At 32.6% G+C, this 16,949-nt stretch overlaps 1 protein-coding gene across 1 annotated transcript in view; it reads right to left on the reverse strand.

Moving 5' to 3' along the window:
* VPS13B (vacuolar protein sorting 13 homolog B (yeast)) overlaps positions 1 to 16,949 on the reverse strand; it is a 933,283-nt gene that overhangs the window by 520,322 nt on the left and 396,012 nt on the right. Inside the window, exon 22 of the mRNA XM_012643529.1 lies at positions 8,322 to 8,449. Coding sequence (XP_012498983.1) covers positions 8,322 to 8,449 — 128 coding nt within the window. The remainder of the gene's footprint in view (positions 1 to 8,321; positions 8,450 to 16,949) is intronic.

Below are 16,949 nucleotides of genomic sequence, written 5' to 3' on the forward strand. Positions count from 1 at the left end.
CATTATGATGTTACACCTATTATATATACTAAAGCTATCACATAAATCTTTTTACACTTTTAAAATAACTATTAGACTACATGTCTAAAATTGTGGTTTTAATGTAAAATGTTGAGTGATTTATATTACTGAATATAAATCTGCAGCAGTAAATTTTGCATTAATGTAAGGATCTGACAATCCAAGGGAAAGAAAATGAAGTAATCTGCCAGTAAGAAGTCCTCAAGCCGGGGGTCAGATCATGTTCATGGAAACCATCTGGTTGGGACCCTCTGAGCCACACCAAACACAAATGATCTTTTAAAAAAATATCCTATTCATTAATGCATCACAGCTGCACCGAGTGTTACTTCATTTTTCCATGGCAACATCCGTTCTGTTTCAAGGATCTTGTTTCAGTTTTGGTAGCAACGTGTTCTTTTGCCAGTATTGAACACATTCATGTGTTAAAGTGAAGGGATTATTATAAATTCTTGAAGTAGAACCACCTCTATTTTGATTCTTATTAGGTCAAAGGCTACATATCTAAGTATCATATACTGAGGACAAACCAATAAAGTAAAAATTATTTGTTATTCTTATTTTAATAAATGAAATGATTGTAATGCATTTTTTCTGAAGTTCCAAGTTTATGTGCTATCTGAAAGATACATGCCATTGTGTGTCTGTATTCCTTTATATGAGGTTTGGAAAACTTAGATTTTTCTAATTTATGTGCTCTATCATTGTGATCACAATTCAGTTAAAGAGAAGAGACTAAGATAGGTTTGATTTCTCAATTAATCTGAAAATCTTAATTAGTCACTGCACATCATATAAAACACTTTATATATAAATACTTTGAAATGTTGTATCATATGTTCTGCCCTTTTAAATAATGTTACTATTTCCCATTCCCAAATAATATCTCTTTATTTAAAACTTGAAAATTTAATGATAATTATATTTTGCAAAATTTCTACAGAATGAAATATTCTCCATATAAATGTATATTATTTTTATGAAAATAGTTTCAAATGAAAACAAAAATAAATAAACATTATAAGTTGTATTTCATTCACTTTTTCTTTCTTTTACTTGCACATTCTTTAATATCTACCATGAACTGAGATGGAAGTCAGGAGTACAAGGACAAAAGATACAGTCCTAGTCCTTAAAAAACTTAAAACAAGAGCATTTTTAAATATTATACTAAAATCCTTACAGAATTCTAACTGGAATGTAAACTCTATGAAGTCAAATATTTGCCTCTTGTGTATACTGTATAGTCTAGGTACATAGTACAGTGCCTACCATGTACCAGGGACTCAATAAATAATTGTTAAAAAAAAGTGAACACAATTATTTTTATTAGCATCAGATATTGAAGTTAATTAAAATAATTGTTTCAAGCATGCTATTCATCATTTTATTTCCATAGAGGCAGCCTAGTAGGATGATTAATCAAACAGACTTGTCAGCCAGATGAATACAACTCCAGCTGTGGAACCTTTGACTAGTTATTTAATCTTGCCATGATTTCAGTTTCCTCATCTGTACATAGGGGAAAACCATAGCATTGATATAAAAATTTAATATAGTAAGTGCCACATAAACGTTTGCTAAACAAAGGAAGTCAACAAACAACACTGAGCATCTACTATATACCATATATTAGCCTCCAGAGATTTACAAAAGATGTTCACAGCACATTTATTTAAAAACGCTATTACTTTCGGTTTCACTATTTATACACATGGGGCCACCAAAATAAGTAGTATTCCATTTGCACTACAAGAACTATATAAACTACCACCCAAATCACAGTTTTCCTATTTGATAAATTCTCAATGCATCATAACAATATTTTGGATCTCTTCACATGTAATAGAAATCTAAATGTACCCAATTTGGGTACTTAAGTTAAAAACCTCAAAGGTGCACCTTGGCTGTCTTCCTTTCCAGAGTAAGCATTATAAATCTCCATACTTTTTCCATAAAAAGTTGTCAAGGGAAGACATTAAAAATTACCTAGATATGAATTCCAGACATCCTCCTTCTAACAAACTGCTGTGCAATGGCTATTACTTGTTTAACAATAGAATGGTAAGAATGTGGGTCTGTGTGCAAAATTTGTAAACATTATATGTAAAAACTTACTTTTATAATTAATGTGATTGACAGTTGATCTGTCTGGTCTGAAATGTCTACTCCTATTTAATCCTGAAGATAAAAGCCAAAGAGTTTACTGGACATAACGACATCAAGCAATATAATTATTTCATCACTAGTCATGTTCCAGATTTCACTTCCTAGGAGAGAATTCAACTGGCCTAGTTTAACTGGCTTATGGTGCTTGAGACACCTTGACTGACACTGTCATTAAAATCACACAGAATGTGGGAAGTAGTTCCCTAAAGGAATAAAAGAGCATTATTAGGAAAAGAAAGAGACTAGGATGTTTGGTATGGAAATTAAAAAGTCTTTTAGACTACGCTGTCTGCTCAAAAGACTTCAGAGACTACAAAATTAAAAACAGAAAGAAAAAAATGAAAAGAAAAAAAAAACACCCAGGAAATGGCATAGGACAGCAACATGAACTTTAATGTAAATGACCAAAAAAGCTGAGTTTGATAATAACCAGGGAAATGTTCTCCTTTCTTAGCGAATTACAGGCCAGATCATCTCTATTTAATCAACTGCATGCCAATCAACTGCATGCTATTGCCAATATGTCTTCTGGAATAAAAATAAAAATAAAAATGTACCTTTCTGAAGTATAATATATAGGATCTTTGCTAAAGAGCAGACAGAGAAAAATCGCAAAGAACAAGTGAGTTTATGCTAATCTATTGCTAAAAGGTCCCCCAAAGTTTATATATTAAAAAGAGACTAAGACTACATATAGTATTATAAAATAATCCATCATAATTAAGTACAGAAGCTCCTTTTCCCCACTGAAAAATAGGTTATAGCAAATAATGTTTTTATGAGATATAAGCCTTTCTATCCCAAATAAAAAAGAATATGGGATTAGCAAATACCAACTTTGGCTCCAAAATCAACTTTCCAGAAACTCTGATTCCAAGTATATTTACTTGCTCAAACTTCCACTAAAAGAATACTTCTTTGATGCCTTTAAGTTATGATGCTCTGTTTTATCTGATGACAACTTCAGGGTTTTCTGTTTTATATTTTGGTCATAAAACATCTTAGAAAATGGACAATGCTTTTGAAAAAAAAAAAAGACCACAGAATCTTAGAGCCTAAATTTTAATTATTTAATCAGACTCTAATTTTATCTTTTAAAATGTTCACAATACATTAACATCTGGAAATGTTTAACTATATAGTATATTTAATATAGGGCCAGGACTAGGGTGAGGCAAGCAAAGTATCTAGGTCATATTCAAGATAACCTATACAAAGATATATTATTTAGTCTTCCTATAATTATGTTGTCTTATACTCAATCAGCTTAGCTTACTCCAAATAAGGAACCACAAAATAAACCCTACTTAGAAATAGCAGAGATGATAAATTATATGCTATTACACATAACATAATTAAAAACAGAATGAACATCACTATCTTTACTTACAATTAATTCATAATGACACATAAGATTAAGTTCATTGTTGGTGATGAAGCTAATAAAGGCACTGCATCATTACGAAACAAGCAAAAGAACCAAAAGAATCCCATAAGAATTGGAAGTAACCTTAAACATTATTTAATCTAACCATTTCATACCACAGAGACACAAAGTAAAACCCATGGCAAACATCTAGATTTTGACACTGCTGACCACCAACTCCTCGAAATTCTACACACCCTTGGTGTTCATGAACCCCCTGGCTTCTCCTCTTACATTTCTGATCACTAACTTAAGAGTTTCCTTCAAGTTTACTTTCTCTTCTACTGACTAGACCTGATTCAGTTAGCACTACCTTGAAGGAGGGCATGGATAAGTATTTATATGAGTATTAGGTGATATACAATAGATCACAAAAAGACAGTTTTATTATAGATGAAAGATTAACACTGAATACAAATGTTCAGCAACACCTTAGAATATTATGTATTTTCTGCTTCTGCAATCACAGATACTGTAAATGAAACAAATGTTTCTTGCATTCATGTTGTCTCACCTGTCCTATGTGAAGTCACCACTGTACTGAAGAGGACAAGTGGGTCAACACGAAGAGTTATCAGAACAATATTAATAGTAAAAGGATTCATGATGGCTGAGATTGGTGAGGTATAGCTGATGTCTGTGAAAGTGACACTCCTTCAAGCTAAGAGTTAAGAAAATAAAAAATGACAAGCCAGACTTTCTCTCTCCCATTCTTCTCTTAGTTTTCTTATAAGCAACATGTTCTCAGAAAAAGGGAGGATATAAAGGATTTTCAAAATCCATGTTACGCCCTCTTGAATTAAATAATATTTCAAATAAACGCTTTCACTGAGCAATATTATGCAGCTGAAGATGGTTTTAGATGGTTTTAGATATATTTCTAAAAATTTTTGCTAGACATAAGTTTTTATTATAGTAATTAATCAGATTACACTATAGCTATGCATGAAGTGTCTATATCTGTCTGTATTCATTTTCCATGCTGCATAACAAATTACCACAAATGTAGCAACTTAAAAAAGCTGCAATCAAGTTGTTGGCCACCTGTGTTTTCATCAAGAGGGTCACCTGAGGAAGAACACACTTCCAAGCTCATCCTGGTTGTTCGCAGATAGAATTTCCTCACCTCTGTAGGACTAAGGGCTGGTCAAAGTATAGGATATACTAAGGACTCCATAAATACCTTCTGAATAAATTACTGAAATTCCTTTTAGCCACCGAATTTTGATCTTCATCAAAGATCCCTTATTTTGATAAAGGGACACATTTTAAATGTTAAATTTAATTGGAAAATAAAAGAAGCTAATAACCAAAGGACTAAAACACATCGATGCTTTCTCTTTGAATACTATATATTTTCTTCAATATTCAGTTATTTTACAATACATTTACACTTTTTGGTATATTTTATTATTTCCTGTAAAACCAATATTCTATCTGTTTAATTTCCTTTCAGCCTAAAGGATTTCTTTCAGCATATCTTGCAGTAAATTTCTATTGGAGAAAAGTACTGCCTTCATGTATTTATTGGCCAACATTTCTGATGGATATTTTGCTGGATATACAATTCTATGTTAACAGTTTATTTTCCTCAGCACATAAAAGATGTTATTCCATTGTCTTCTGGCTTCTATTGTTTCCAATAAGATGTTAAGGAGTTATTCTTACCATTGCTTATCTGTATATAACATGTCTTTATGTTCTTTTATTTTTTTCACTTTTTTTTATTTCAGAATATTATGGGGGTACAAACGTTTTGGTTACATAAATTGCTTTTGTACCATTTGAGTCAAAGTTATAAGTGTACCTATCCCCAGGTGTGCACTGTATCTGTTAGGTATGAATTTACCATCCTCTCCTCCCCCATTCTACCTGCTTGATTTTTGATGAATGTTATTTCCATATGTACACATAAGTGTTTATCGATTAGTTCAAATTTAATGGTGAGTACATGCGGTATTTGTTTTTCCATTCTTGTGATAACTTCACTTAGAAGAATGGTCTCCAGTTCCATGTAGGTTAATATAAGAGGTATTAGTTAACCATTTTTTTTTTTTTTTTATGGCTGAGAAGTACTCCATGGTATACCTATACCACAAATTATTAATCCACTCATGTACTGGTGGGCACTTGGTTCTTTGCACATCTTTGCAATTGTGAATTGTGCTGCTATAAACATTTGAGTGCAGGTGTCTTTTTTACAGAATATCTTTTTGTCCATTGGGTAAATACCCAGTAGTGTGATTGCTGGATCAAACATAGTTCTACTTTTAGTTCTTTGAGGTCTCTCCATACTACTTTCCATAGAGGCTGTACTAGTTTGCAGTCCCACCAACAGTGTATGAGTGTTTCTATCTCTCTGTATCTGTGCCGGCATGTGTTGTTTGGGACTTTTTGATAAAAGCCATTTTCTACATGCTTTTAAAATTTTCTCTTAAAGAGAACCCTCATACACTGTTAGTGGGAATATAAAATAGCACAACCTCTATGAAAAACAATATGGAGATTCCTCAAAGAACTAAAAATATTTCCACTACTGGGTATCTACCCAAAGGGAAAGAAATGATGCTATAAAAAGATACCTGCACTTATATGTTTATTAAAGCATTCACAATAGCAAAGATATGGAATCAATCTAAGTGTCTATTAACTGATGATTATGATGACTGAGTGAAGAAAATGTGGTACCTGTGTGTGTATATATACATATACATATCTACACACATACAGACACACACACAGACATACACACACACACACACACACACACACACACATATAGCACGGAATACTATTGAGCCATAAAAAAGAACAACTTGCAGCAACCTGGATAGAACTGTAGGCTATTATAATAAATGAAGTCAGGAACAGAAAATCAAATACTGCTTGTTTTTACCTATAAGTGGGAGCTAAAGTATAGGTATGCATGGCCATATATAGTAGAATAATAGACACTGGAGCCTTCAAAGATGGGAGAGTAGGAGTAGAGTGTGGGATGAAAAATTACCTAATGGGTACAATGTACATTATTTGGGTGATGGGTACACTAAAAGCCCAACTTCACCGCTAAAAAATACATTCATGTAACAAAATTGCACTCATACCCCCCAAATATATAAAAAATAAAATAAAATAGATTTTTGGCCTCCAAAACCATGAGAGAATAAATTTCTGTTATTTCAAGCCATGCAGTTTATGGTAATATGTCATGGCAGCCCTAGGAAGTTAATATAACTACTTCCTTAGGAAACTTCCCTTTTAGGAAGGAGTGTCTAATTATGGCTACACATGAAGGTTTTAGCTTCAGGCAGATTTGCATATGAAATTCACTTTATTAAAGAGTAACCGATTTTGGGTTAAATTACTAATCTAAGCTTTGCATTTTTTCATCTGTTAGAAGAGGCAATAATGTTTACCTTATAAGATTATAATAATAATTAAATGAGACAATTGTAAAAATGGTCATATAAGAGCCCAATAAATGAATGATGATGGTGTTATTTTTCTAAAAAAATTAATAAAATAAAATTTTCTCCTTAATCTTAGCTTTTCAGTAGTTTGAGTATGATGCACCTAGCTATGATTTTCTTTATATATCCTTCTTGGAGTTTTCTGAGATTCTTGGGTCTCTCTGGGTTGCTTCTCACTTTTTGGATTTTAGCACCATGGTCTATGGTAATGTCAATTAGGATCTCACCTGTCTGTGGGCTTAAAATAACTGTAATTTTGAAGATGATATAGCTTGCTCTCATAGTTAAGGTGGGAGTGAGTTTTTCCTTCAACTTTTTACATGTTAAGAAGAAATGAAAGGACCTAGTACTTAGATATTACTGTCTGGTACATATAAAATTCTATAAAGATGCCTCTAGTATCAGTCTTTCATTAGCTTATTTCATTGCAAGACCTTCCTTTCTGTTAATTCCCAAATAAAATCTAAACAGTCATGTGAGTAGCAGCTATTCCTAAATGATATGTATCAAGTTTTCAGCTCTTTAGTGGTTATAGTGAATTTTTTTCTTTAATATTGTCAATTAACCTTTAGCAATAAAGATGATTTAATTTGAAAAAAAAACATTTTCTCTGGTTCACAGAGAAAAAATTTTATACAAAAACTAAAATTTATAACTGTTAGTTGATCAGACAAGCATCTAATTGTATATTTTCATCAGGTTAAACATGATCTGGAAGAAGGGCAATTCAATAAGATCAAACCATGTGTATCTAAAAGTGAAAATAAATGAGAAGAAATGTGATAATAAAGAAAATAGCTATACTTACAATTTTCATATTTAATTTGTAATTAGGTAGAGAAAATAATTCGATGATACTTTTGCGTTAATTCCTATTCGGATTTTATCTCAGTACTGAGATAAGTATGTGATCTATATTTTTACATATTTTTACATTGAGCATTTAAAATCTTATATTTATAAGATACTAAAAAGAAACAAAAAGTAGAATAAACTAAATTTTTTAAATTCAAAGAATATCTCAAAGTGTGTATATTTTTATAAGGATCAGGAATAGCATATGTGTTTCATATGTTTAAATAAGCAAAGTACATCAATTATTTTCAACTAAATTATGAAAATGAGATAGAATACATGAGCATTATCTGTGAGAACATTTTTACCAACATTAAAAATGCTGAAAATTAAAAGGATTATAGAAATTACAGACATAATATTTCTAACTTTTATTTTACCTGTAGTGTGAGACTCTTCACTGCATTCCATACTATTCCAATAAATTCTTTCATTTTTTCTTCAGGACTTCTGCAGCCTTCAGATATATTCAACATGGCTTTCACAGGAACTGACAACGGTCGGGATTCTAAGTAAAGAATAGCTAATTATTTAACAGAAACAGATCTTATAATTTCACAAAAATATATCGAAAGTGTTTTCAAGACTGTTTCTTTTCTTGCTTAAAATTACAACTTCTACATGAGGTTACAAAATTAGATCATTTTACCTTGTAGAATTACTGGTTTTCTCCTGAAAAATAAAAAAGAACTCCAACCACAAAGCACTTGATTCAGCTAAAATTGATAGAAGTATATAATTACATAAAAGCAAATTTCTTTCTTTTCTTTTCTCTTTCCTCTCTCCTTTCCTCCCTTTCGAGAGATGAGATCACACTGTGTCACCCAGGCTGAAGTGCAGTGGCATAATCACAGCTCATTGCAACCCTGCACTCCTGGACTCAAGCAATCCTCCTGCCTCAGCCTCACAAGTAGCTGGAACTACAGGTGTGCACTAACATGCTCAGCTAATTTTTCTTACTTTTTATAGAGACAGGGTCTCACTATGTTGTCCAGGCTGGTCTCAAACTCCTGGTCTCAAGTAATCCTCCCACCTTGGCCTCCCAAAGTGCTGGCATTATAGGCATGAGCTATAACACCAGGCCAGATTTATTTCTTTATAAAGTTAAATGTGATATTCCACTCTCTATCTTAAGTTATTAAAAATTTAGTTCATACAAAGTAAAGAAATTAGAGAATTTCAACAATTTTTTATAATGTAAGATTTCAGGAATTATTTTAATAATTTATAATATAAAAAGATTCACATATATTTATATAATATATTATATGTTAATGCAAACATATAATTTATATGTACTATTTAATGTGCTTTTTAAGTAGTATAAAATAAACAGATCTGGATTTTCAAGACGTCTACTAAATTAAGTTTGAAGATCTTAGGATATTCTCCAAAATAAGCAATAGCATGATCATCAGTATGAGAATGACTAGTTGCCATATATCCACTCACACTTCCTCTCTCCTCACAAATTGGTTCATATATGAGCATTTGTACAAGATTTAAAATACCTTAAGGGCATTGAACATGGACCTTTTTCCTTCTTATACTTATAACCCCACAGACTCTGATATTGTGAATATTAGAAATGTTTAAAAGTTCGTTCAAGAAAACCAGTCTGGAAAAGACCCACAGAGATATCTAGGGCAGAGCATTATAGGCAGATGAAACAAAAACATAAAAGCCTGAAGTTAGGTGTATGTTTGGGATTTTCAAACAAAGTATAGAAGCAAGAAGGTTTGAGCAGAGTAAGGGTGAGAGAAGTAAGAGATGTAGTGAGAGCTGTTAATATATAGAGAGACCAATCTTACAGGGCTTATATAGACCATAGTAAGGAGACAGTTTTTACTTCAGGAAACTAGGTATAGTAATGGATTCTTAATACAGTCATGGCATTATTAGACATACATTCTGAAAGAATTTCTGTGGCTACGGTGTAGAAAATTGACTATGTGGATCAAGTGTTGAAAAAGGAAGACCAGTTGTAAGAGATGGTGGCAGCAGTGGAGGTGGCAAGAACTGGTGAAATTCTGTATCCATTTCAAAATATGGCCAACGGGTTTACTGATGGATTAGATGTATAACAAAGGAGAAAAAAGAAGCAAGGATGACTCCAAGGTTTTAGGTCTCAGCAACTGAATGAATGGAGCTATAGGAAGAGGATATTTGAAAAAGAAAGAAACTTAGTATTGGACTTGTTGAGATATCCATTAGACATCACATGGCAAATGAATAAACAACTATAAAAAAATGGAAAAGAGTATGAACAGATAATTCACAGAAAAAAATGTGATTTGGCCAGAAAACTTATTTTTAAAATGCTTAACCATGCTAACACACAAAGAAATAAAAATTAAGGCAACAATATGATATCCTTTTCATTTGTTACATTGGCAAACATTTTAAAGAGTTAATTTGTATGCCTACAAAATTTGTCATTGTTGAAGCCTCTTGCTCGAGAATGTTTCATATATTGGGATTATAAATAGGTATGGTCAATAGAGTAGAACTGCAAAAGAGGGCAATTTGTACCTTTAAAAAATTTAAACATGCAGACCAGGCTTGGTGCGGTGGCTCATGCCTGTAGGAGCATTCTGGGAGGCCAAGGGGGGAGGATCGCTTGAGGTCAGGAGTTCGAGACCAGCCTGAGCAAGAGTGAGACCCTGTCTCTGCTAAAAATAGAAAAAATTAGCCAGGCAATTAAAAATAGACACACAAAAAAATTAACTGTGCATGGTGGCAGGCGCCTGTAGTCCCAGCTATTCGGGAGGCTGAGGCAGGAGGATTGCTTGAGCCCAGGCTTTTGAGGTTGCTGTGAGCTAGGCTGATGCCACAGCACTCTAACCCAGGCAACAGAGCAAGACTCTGTCTCAAAAAAATAAAATAAAATAAACATGCATGGTCTTCTATAAAACAATCCCATTTCTAAGAATCTATGCTACAAAAATACTAAAACATGAGAAGAGTATGTACACATAGTTTATAAAAGATGTTCAGCATCAGCAGGACTATGTGTAATATCAAAAAAAGAAAGAAAGGGAAGGAGGAGAAAAGAAGAAAGGGACAAGGGGAAGAAGGGAGAAAATGCTAAACAATTTATCTGTCCATCAAAACAAAATGGCTCGATTAATTTTGGAATACTTGCAATAAAGATTGTAATTCAACCATTAAAAATACAGTACGGTTAAAGGTATGACAAAAAGCACATTTTTGATATTTTATGAAGTGAAAAAACTCAAATATATGTGTAGTACAATCCAAATATGTTTTTAAATAAGTTTAAGTATGTATTTGTCTTCCGATACATAGAAAAACTTATAAAAGAGGAAATAAGCAAGCCTTTGACAGAGGTTACCTCTGAGGAGGGTAAAATGGAAATGATGATGGGTAAAGGAGAGGTAGGTATTTAACTCTATATTATGTATATTTCAGAATTAATATTTTATAAAAATAAATTCCCTATTACAATTTTTAAAAATACATATTAATTTATTTTGTGCTTATTTGGACTTCCTTTTCTTTTGTATATTACTAGTTATTATAAGGAAATGGTACCCTAAACTTACTGTAGAACTTTACCAACTTAAATAATTGGGGTAAATGCAGAATAAATTTTAAAATTCTTTGAAACAACAAATACTAAAGATTTCCACAAAAATCACTTATTGGTCAAATTTTTAAAACCTCCTGATACAAAATATTAGTACTACATCAACGTTGTTACTAGAATTCAAAAATAAATCCATTTAATAAGTGCTAAAATTAGCAAGCAGTGTGGGTACTATTACACTAACATGAAGTAATATTTCCAGTCACCACTAATCAAAACAGCCAAATGATTATTGTAAATGCTATATTCTCTTGATACAATGATCTAGTAAAAAACATTAGGGGCCTTGAAATCTACATGGGGCTTAAAAGTGCTGTCCAAATAGCTTTGAAAAACATAAGTAGTTAAAATTTCTCATTAAATAACATAATCTGGTTATTCAGAGTAAAAGCACACTATTTTAGAAGTACCACTTTTCAATCTATCATATTTTCTGAAAGATAATAGAAAGACAAGTTTGTAAAAATAAAAAAAGGCAATATTTTCTGTTGTTTGGTATATTTTATAGGCAAGATAGGTATATTTCATATAGCTCTGCCAATACTGACACACATTTTATTTAATCAAAACTCCTACCGCACTTACTGCATTCTAGGCACTGCTGTAAGTGCTTTGCAAATACTAACTTATTATATATAAACCTTATAACAACTCCACAAGAAATGCCCTATTATTCATACTCTTTTCATCACCATTTTCACATAAGGAAAGTGATCACAAAGAGGTTAAGTATTTTACCCTAAGCCACCCAAATGGTAAGTGGCAAAACAAGGATGTGAATCCAGGCAGTCTGGTCCCAGAGTCCATCCTTTTCACTACTATGCCATGCTGCCTTTTCTATTATTCAATTCCTAAAAAAGAATGACTTCTAGTTCTATCAAACATATTATAAATGTGTAATATTTCTACCAAGTTTCATGGTGTCACAAATAGTTTAGAAAATATCAGATTTATTCACTCCCACTGAAGGTACATAAAAACTACATTTAGCATAGTAGTCAGATTGCAAACATACCTATCACACTGTTAGTCTACAGCAATAAGTAAATAAGAGACCCAAATTTTATTGGTTAAAATAACATCAATTATTTCTTGGGGACATACCACTCAACTTAGTACAATACTGTTCCTTTATTTCTGTGCCATGGAAAAAGCACCACACTTGGAGTCAACTTCAGTTAGTGTTTTAGCTATGCCACTTTCCACATGATTTCAGAAAAGCGATTTAATCTAAGTGTCAGTTTTCTGATCTGTACAAAAAAGCTAATAATATTGATATCTAACATCGAGAATACTATTTGGTTTAAATGTATACAAAACAGCTTATGAATGTACTATAAATATACGAAATAAAGATTAAAATTAACTAATCATTAATTATGTAAAGAAAAGAACTTGAAGGTTACCAGATCTTAAACACAATTGTACCCCTTTTCTATCAAAATCAACCTTTAGTTTTAGTTCTATCTTAAATGTCATTTCCTCTGAGAATGGTCACTGATTTCCTAAAATTCGACCTGGTCCTTCCTCTATAATCTGACATAATTCTGTATAACATAGAATTCTTCATGGTATAATATTAAACATTTGGATGTCTGTCTCTCCAAAAGAGCAGTTAAGCACAGTAATGTGGTATGGCAATAAACGGTGATGGTTAATGGTTGGACATTGAAGACACATTCTAGGTTATGGCCCCTATGACACTTTTTCTTCCAATGAGAAATAATCTTTATGTACATATTTATGAACGTATCACCAATTAGATTAAATTGCCTAAAAAAGCATAAAGCTAGAAACTTCAAGGCATAGAATTAAATGACTGTATTTTTTTGCATCTACATTTCAATCAATGATTTATATCAAAACATTCCTTTGCCCTCTTCAGCTTGAATTGGAAGCTGGTAACAATTACAGTCAGTATGTCAAAATCTCTGTTCTGATTTTGAGGGTTTGAGTAATGATGTCAATGGTTAAATGGTAATTCTAAATATCTTGTAATATATGTAAACCAATGGCACCAAATATTGACATTTGATACCATATATAAGTTTAAGTTTAAGATTCTCACAATAATGAGGTAAATTCTTGATATCAAAAAATCAAAAAACATGTGTTTAGCTGCAATAATTCAGTTTTCAAAGTACTTCCTAGAATTAAGCCCTTTCTTTCCAGATTTTAATCTTTTGCTATATAAAAGCCTTAAAGAAAGAGGTGCTATCACTAATATAGGTTTAGTAGTCAGTAAAGGAGGATGGCTTTTAATAGGAAAAGTATAAAGTATAAAAAGATTCCCTATAGCAATTTTTCATTTAAAAATAAAACTTCTAACCATCAATTTATGTTTACAGACTTCACTTAGGATAGTATTCATATAGTATTCATTCACTGAAAGGACCATCCATGTTTCCTTTATATATTTAAGGTAGCAGTCAGTATAATGCCTTGATCAGTAAAGATTGGTTAATCAATCAATTGATAATCTTTTTAAAGAGAAAATCTTCATATGTATACCTTCTTGAAATCTTTTCCTAATAGCATATTTGACCTTTTTGTCAAAATAACGTACCATTGTGTAAGGTACCTAATTACAATTTATGATTTCATTTTCATTTGAAATTTCAAATAATCATCAAGAAGAAAAGTCTGTCAACTTTTGTTTCTCCTTTATGTTCACAGGAAATCAAGCTGTTCAGCCATGTATTCATAACTAAGACAATATTATGCCAGGGGGAAACCGCTTTAACCACAGTTCAAGTAGCTATTATAAAAGGAAACTCAAAAGATGAAAATATAAAATCTCTAGAAAATCAACCTTGTAAACTCAGATCGTAGATGACCCTGGAGAGGCAGCATACTTTAAAGAGTCACAAGCAAATAGAGAAGATGACTACCAAAAAGAACTCATAAGGGAATCAAGGCTCTCTAAGAGACAAAAAGGGAAAAGTTGCAAGCCCATTGGGGAAAGACGGAAATGCTTCAGTAGCACCTGAGGCAGGGCAGTGGAGCCATTTCACTATAAGGCCCAAGACTGAGTGGTGAACACTAGGCTATCGAGAAGGGTACACTTTCTAGGTGTCTGGGCAAGAATTTGAAGGAAGAAGGATAAATCCCTCAGAAGAGAAACCAGATCTTGACACAAGAGTAATATGCAGTGTCACATTTCATTATCTTATCCACAAAATATCATGAAAAAGTAGGATAAAGTATTAATTATTCATGTTTTTCAAGGTGTCTCTTGCTATATGGTCTATTCTTTTGAAATACTTTTATTAGAGAAGTAATATATGCTAATAGAGAAAAATCAGAAAATGTAGCTAACTAAAAAATAAGGAAGAAGGAAGGAAAAAAGGAGAGAGAAAAAATTAAAATATCACATAATTTTGACATGCAAAAAAAATTTTCAAAAACTATTTATGGAGCACCTATTACTTTTTAGTGCTTAGGATAAGAACTGGGAATTCTGTGGTGAGTAAAACAGACATAGTTCCAGTCCTCACAGAGCTTATGTATACATGCAGAAGGTTTCAGATTTAAAATAAAAACAAAAAATCAAAAAACTCCTTAGTGGTAGAATTTCAGACACCGGTGGGATTAATATATTTTAGTTTCCTCAAAGCATGGACTCGGGGGAATCAGAAACCCTAGTTCCCATTAATTTTATTCTACCAGCTCAAAACGTGTGATCTTAAAATCACTTCTACTGGGCCAGGCACAGTGGCTCATGCCTATAATTCCAGTAATTTGGGAGGCAGAGAAGGCAGGATCCTTTGAGGCCAGGAGTTGGAGACCCACCTGGCAACACAGGGAGACTCCACCTCTACGAAAAATAACAATATTAGCCAGGCATGGTGTGGCATGCCTATAGTCCCAGCTCCTTGGGAGACTGAGGCAGGAGGATTGTTTGAGCCCAGGAATTTGAGACTGCAGTGAGCTACAATCATTCCACTGCACTCCAGACTGGGTGACAGAGCAAGATTCTGTCTCTAAAAAAAATTTAAAAATAAAATAAAATCACTTCAATTATTTAGGTTTCAGTTTTCTCTTCCATAATTTTCAGGAGATAAATAATAAAGGCTGCCTAAATCTCACTGGAAAACCATGGGGCAGCACAGGGATTATGATGTTTGTCAAGGAAAAAAAAAGGAGACATTTAAAAAGAGGAGGGGAAGAAAAGGGAGGAAAGAAGGAAGAAGAGAATGAAAGTGAAAGACAGCGTATGTGTGAGTGAAGAGTGAATGCATTAACACCATCTTGTTATAAATAGTAAAGCAAAGATATGAATGTCTTTAGTCTTTAGAATCTAACCTTCAAGTTATTTATAGATTACTACATTGATACACTGAGATCATTAAAATTCTTTCACCTTGACCTCACTTCCAAAACAAATCAAACCAGACAAAGAACAACAAAAATTTTAAACTTTAATAACTTTAGAGTGTGTGTACACCACAACCAAAACTGCCACCACCAGAAATAACAGCATGGGTAGTAAATGAGCTAAAGCACTTCCAGATATTATCATGTGATCTTGGAGAAGGAGTAACAATTTTTAGCTTGAAAGAGGCGGTCTTTTTGCTTACAGCAGCAATAAGCTGGCATTATTTTCCAATATTTTACACTCAGATCTAAGGTTCATTAAAAAGACCAAATTATTCTAAGTGTGACTATAACACAATGCAGCTGATTTTTATGTACAACTATGAACCTGGTGTCAATATTTGATGTTCACCCTTCATAAGCACCCTTCCCACTCTTTCCCTTCCTACAGTTAAGTCTTTACCCTAATTTTGGTCTTTCTAGTTACATATAAGGGTTCAGAGAGAAACTAAAGATAACCTAACTATAGGATTATAAAAATATAAATGAGAAAACTTTGGTTAATCAGACTGCTACTAGAATGTGAATGTTCACATCTATTTTTTTTGGAAAGAGAAAGGAGAAAAAAGATAAAAGGGGAGGGAACGGTAGGTGGCAATGGATCTTGTTCATCATAAACTCAAAAATGTTATTCAATGTCCATTTACTACACACCAGGGCACTACAGTAAGGGCTAAAAAATATGACATAATCCCTGCCCTCTAAGCACTTACAATGTAGAGGGAAGATATAAACATAATTAAATACTATGATTATCATACATTATGATAAATATTGTATTATAAAATATCTGGGAACACAGAAAGACTAATCCAATCAAGCATTGGCAGGAAAGTCTTCACAAGGAGGTGACACAGAGTTGGACTAAAAGGAATTCTTAGAGAAAGAAGGAATTGCAGACAGAACATGAACAAAGGTGCAGATGCACAAAGTGTGAATGAAGTATACTGCACAGAAAATGCAACTGGTATACCAGAGGCAGGGCTAGAAAGGTAAGATAAGGCCTAGTTGTGAAGGGCCT

This window comes from Propithecus coquereli, unplaced genomic scaffold (genome assembly GCF_000956105.1).
Source record: "Propithecus coquereli isolate 6110/MARCELLA unplaced genomic scaffold, Pcoq_1.0 Scaffold2, whole genome shotgun sequence".
NCBI lineage: Eukaryota > Metazoa > Chordata > Mammalia > Primates > Indriidae > Propithecus > Propithecus coquereli.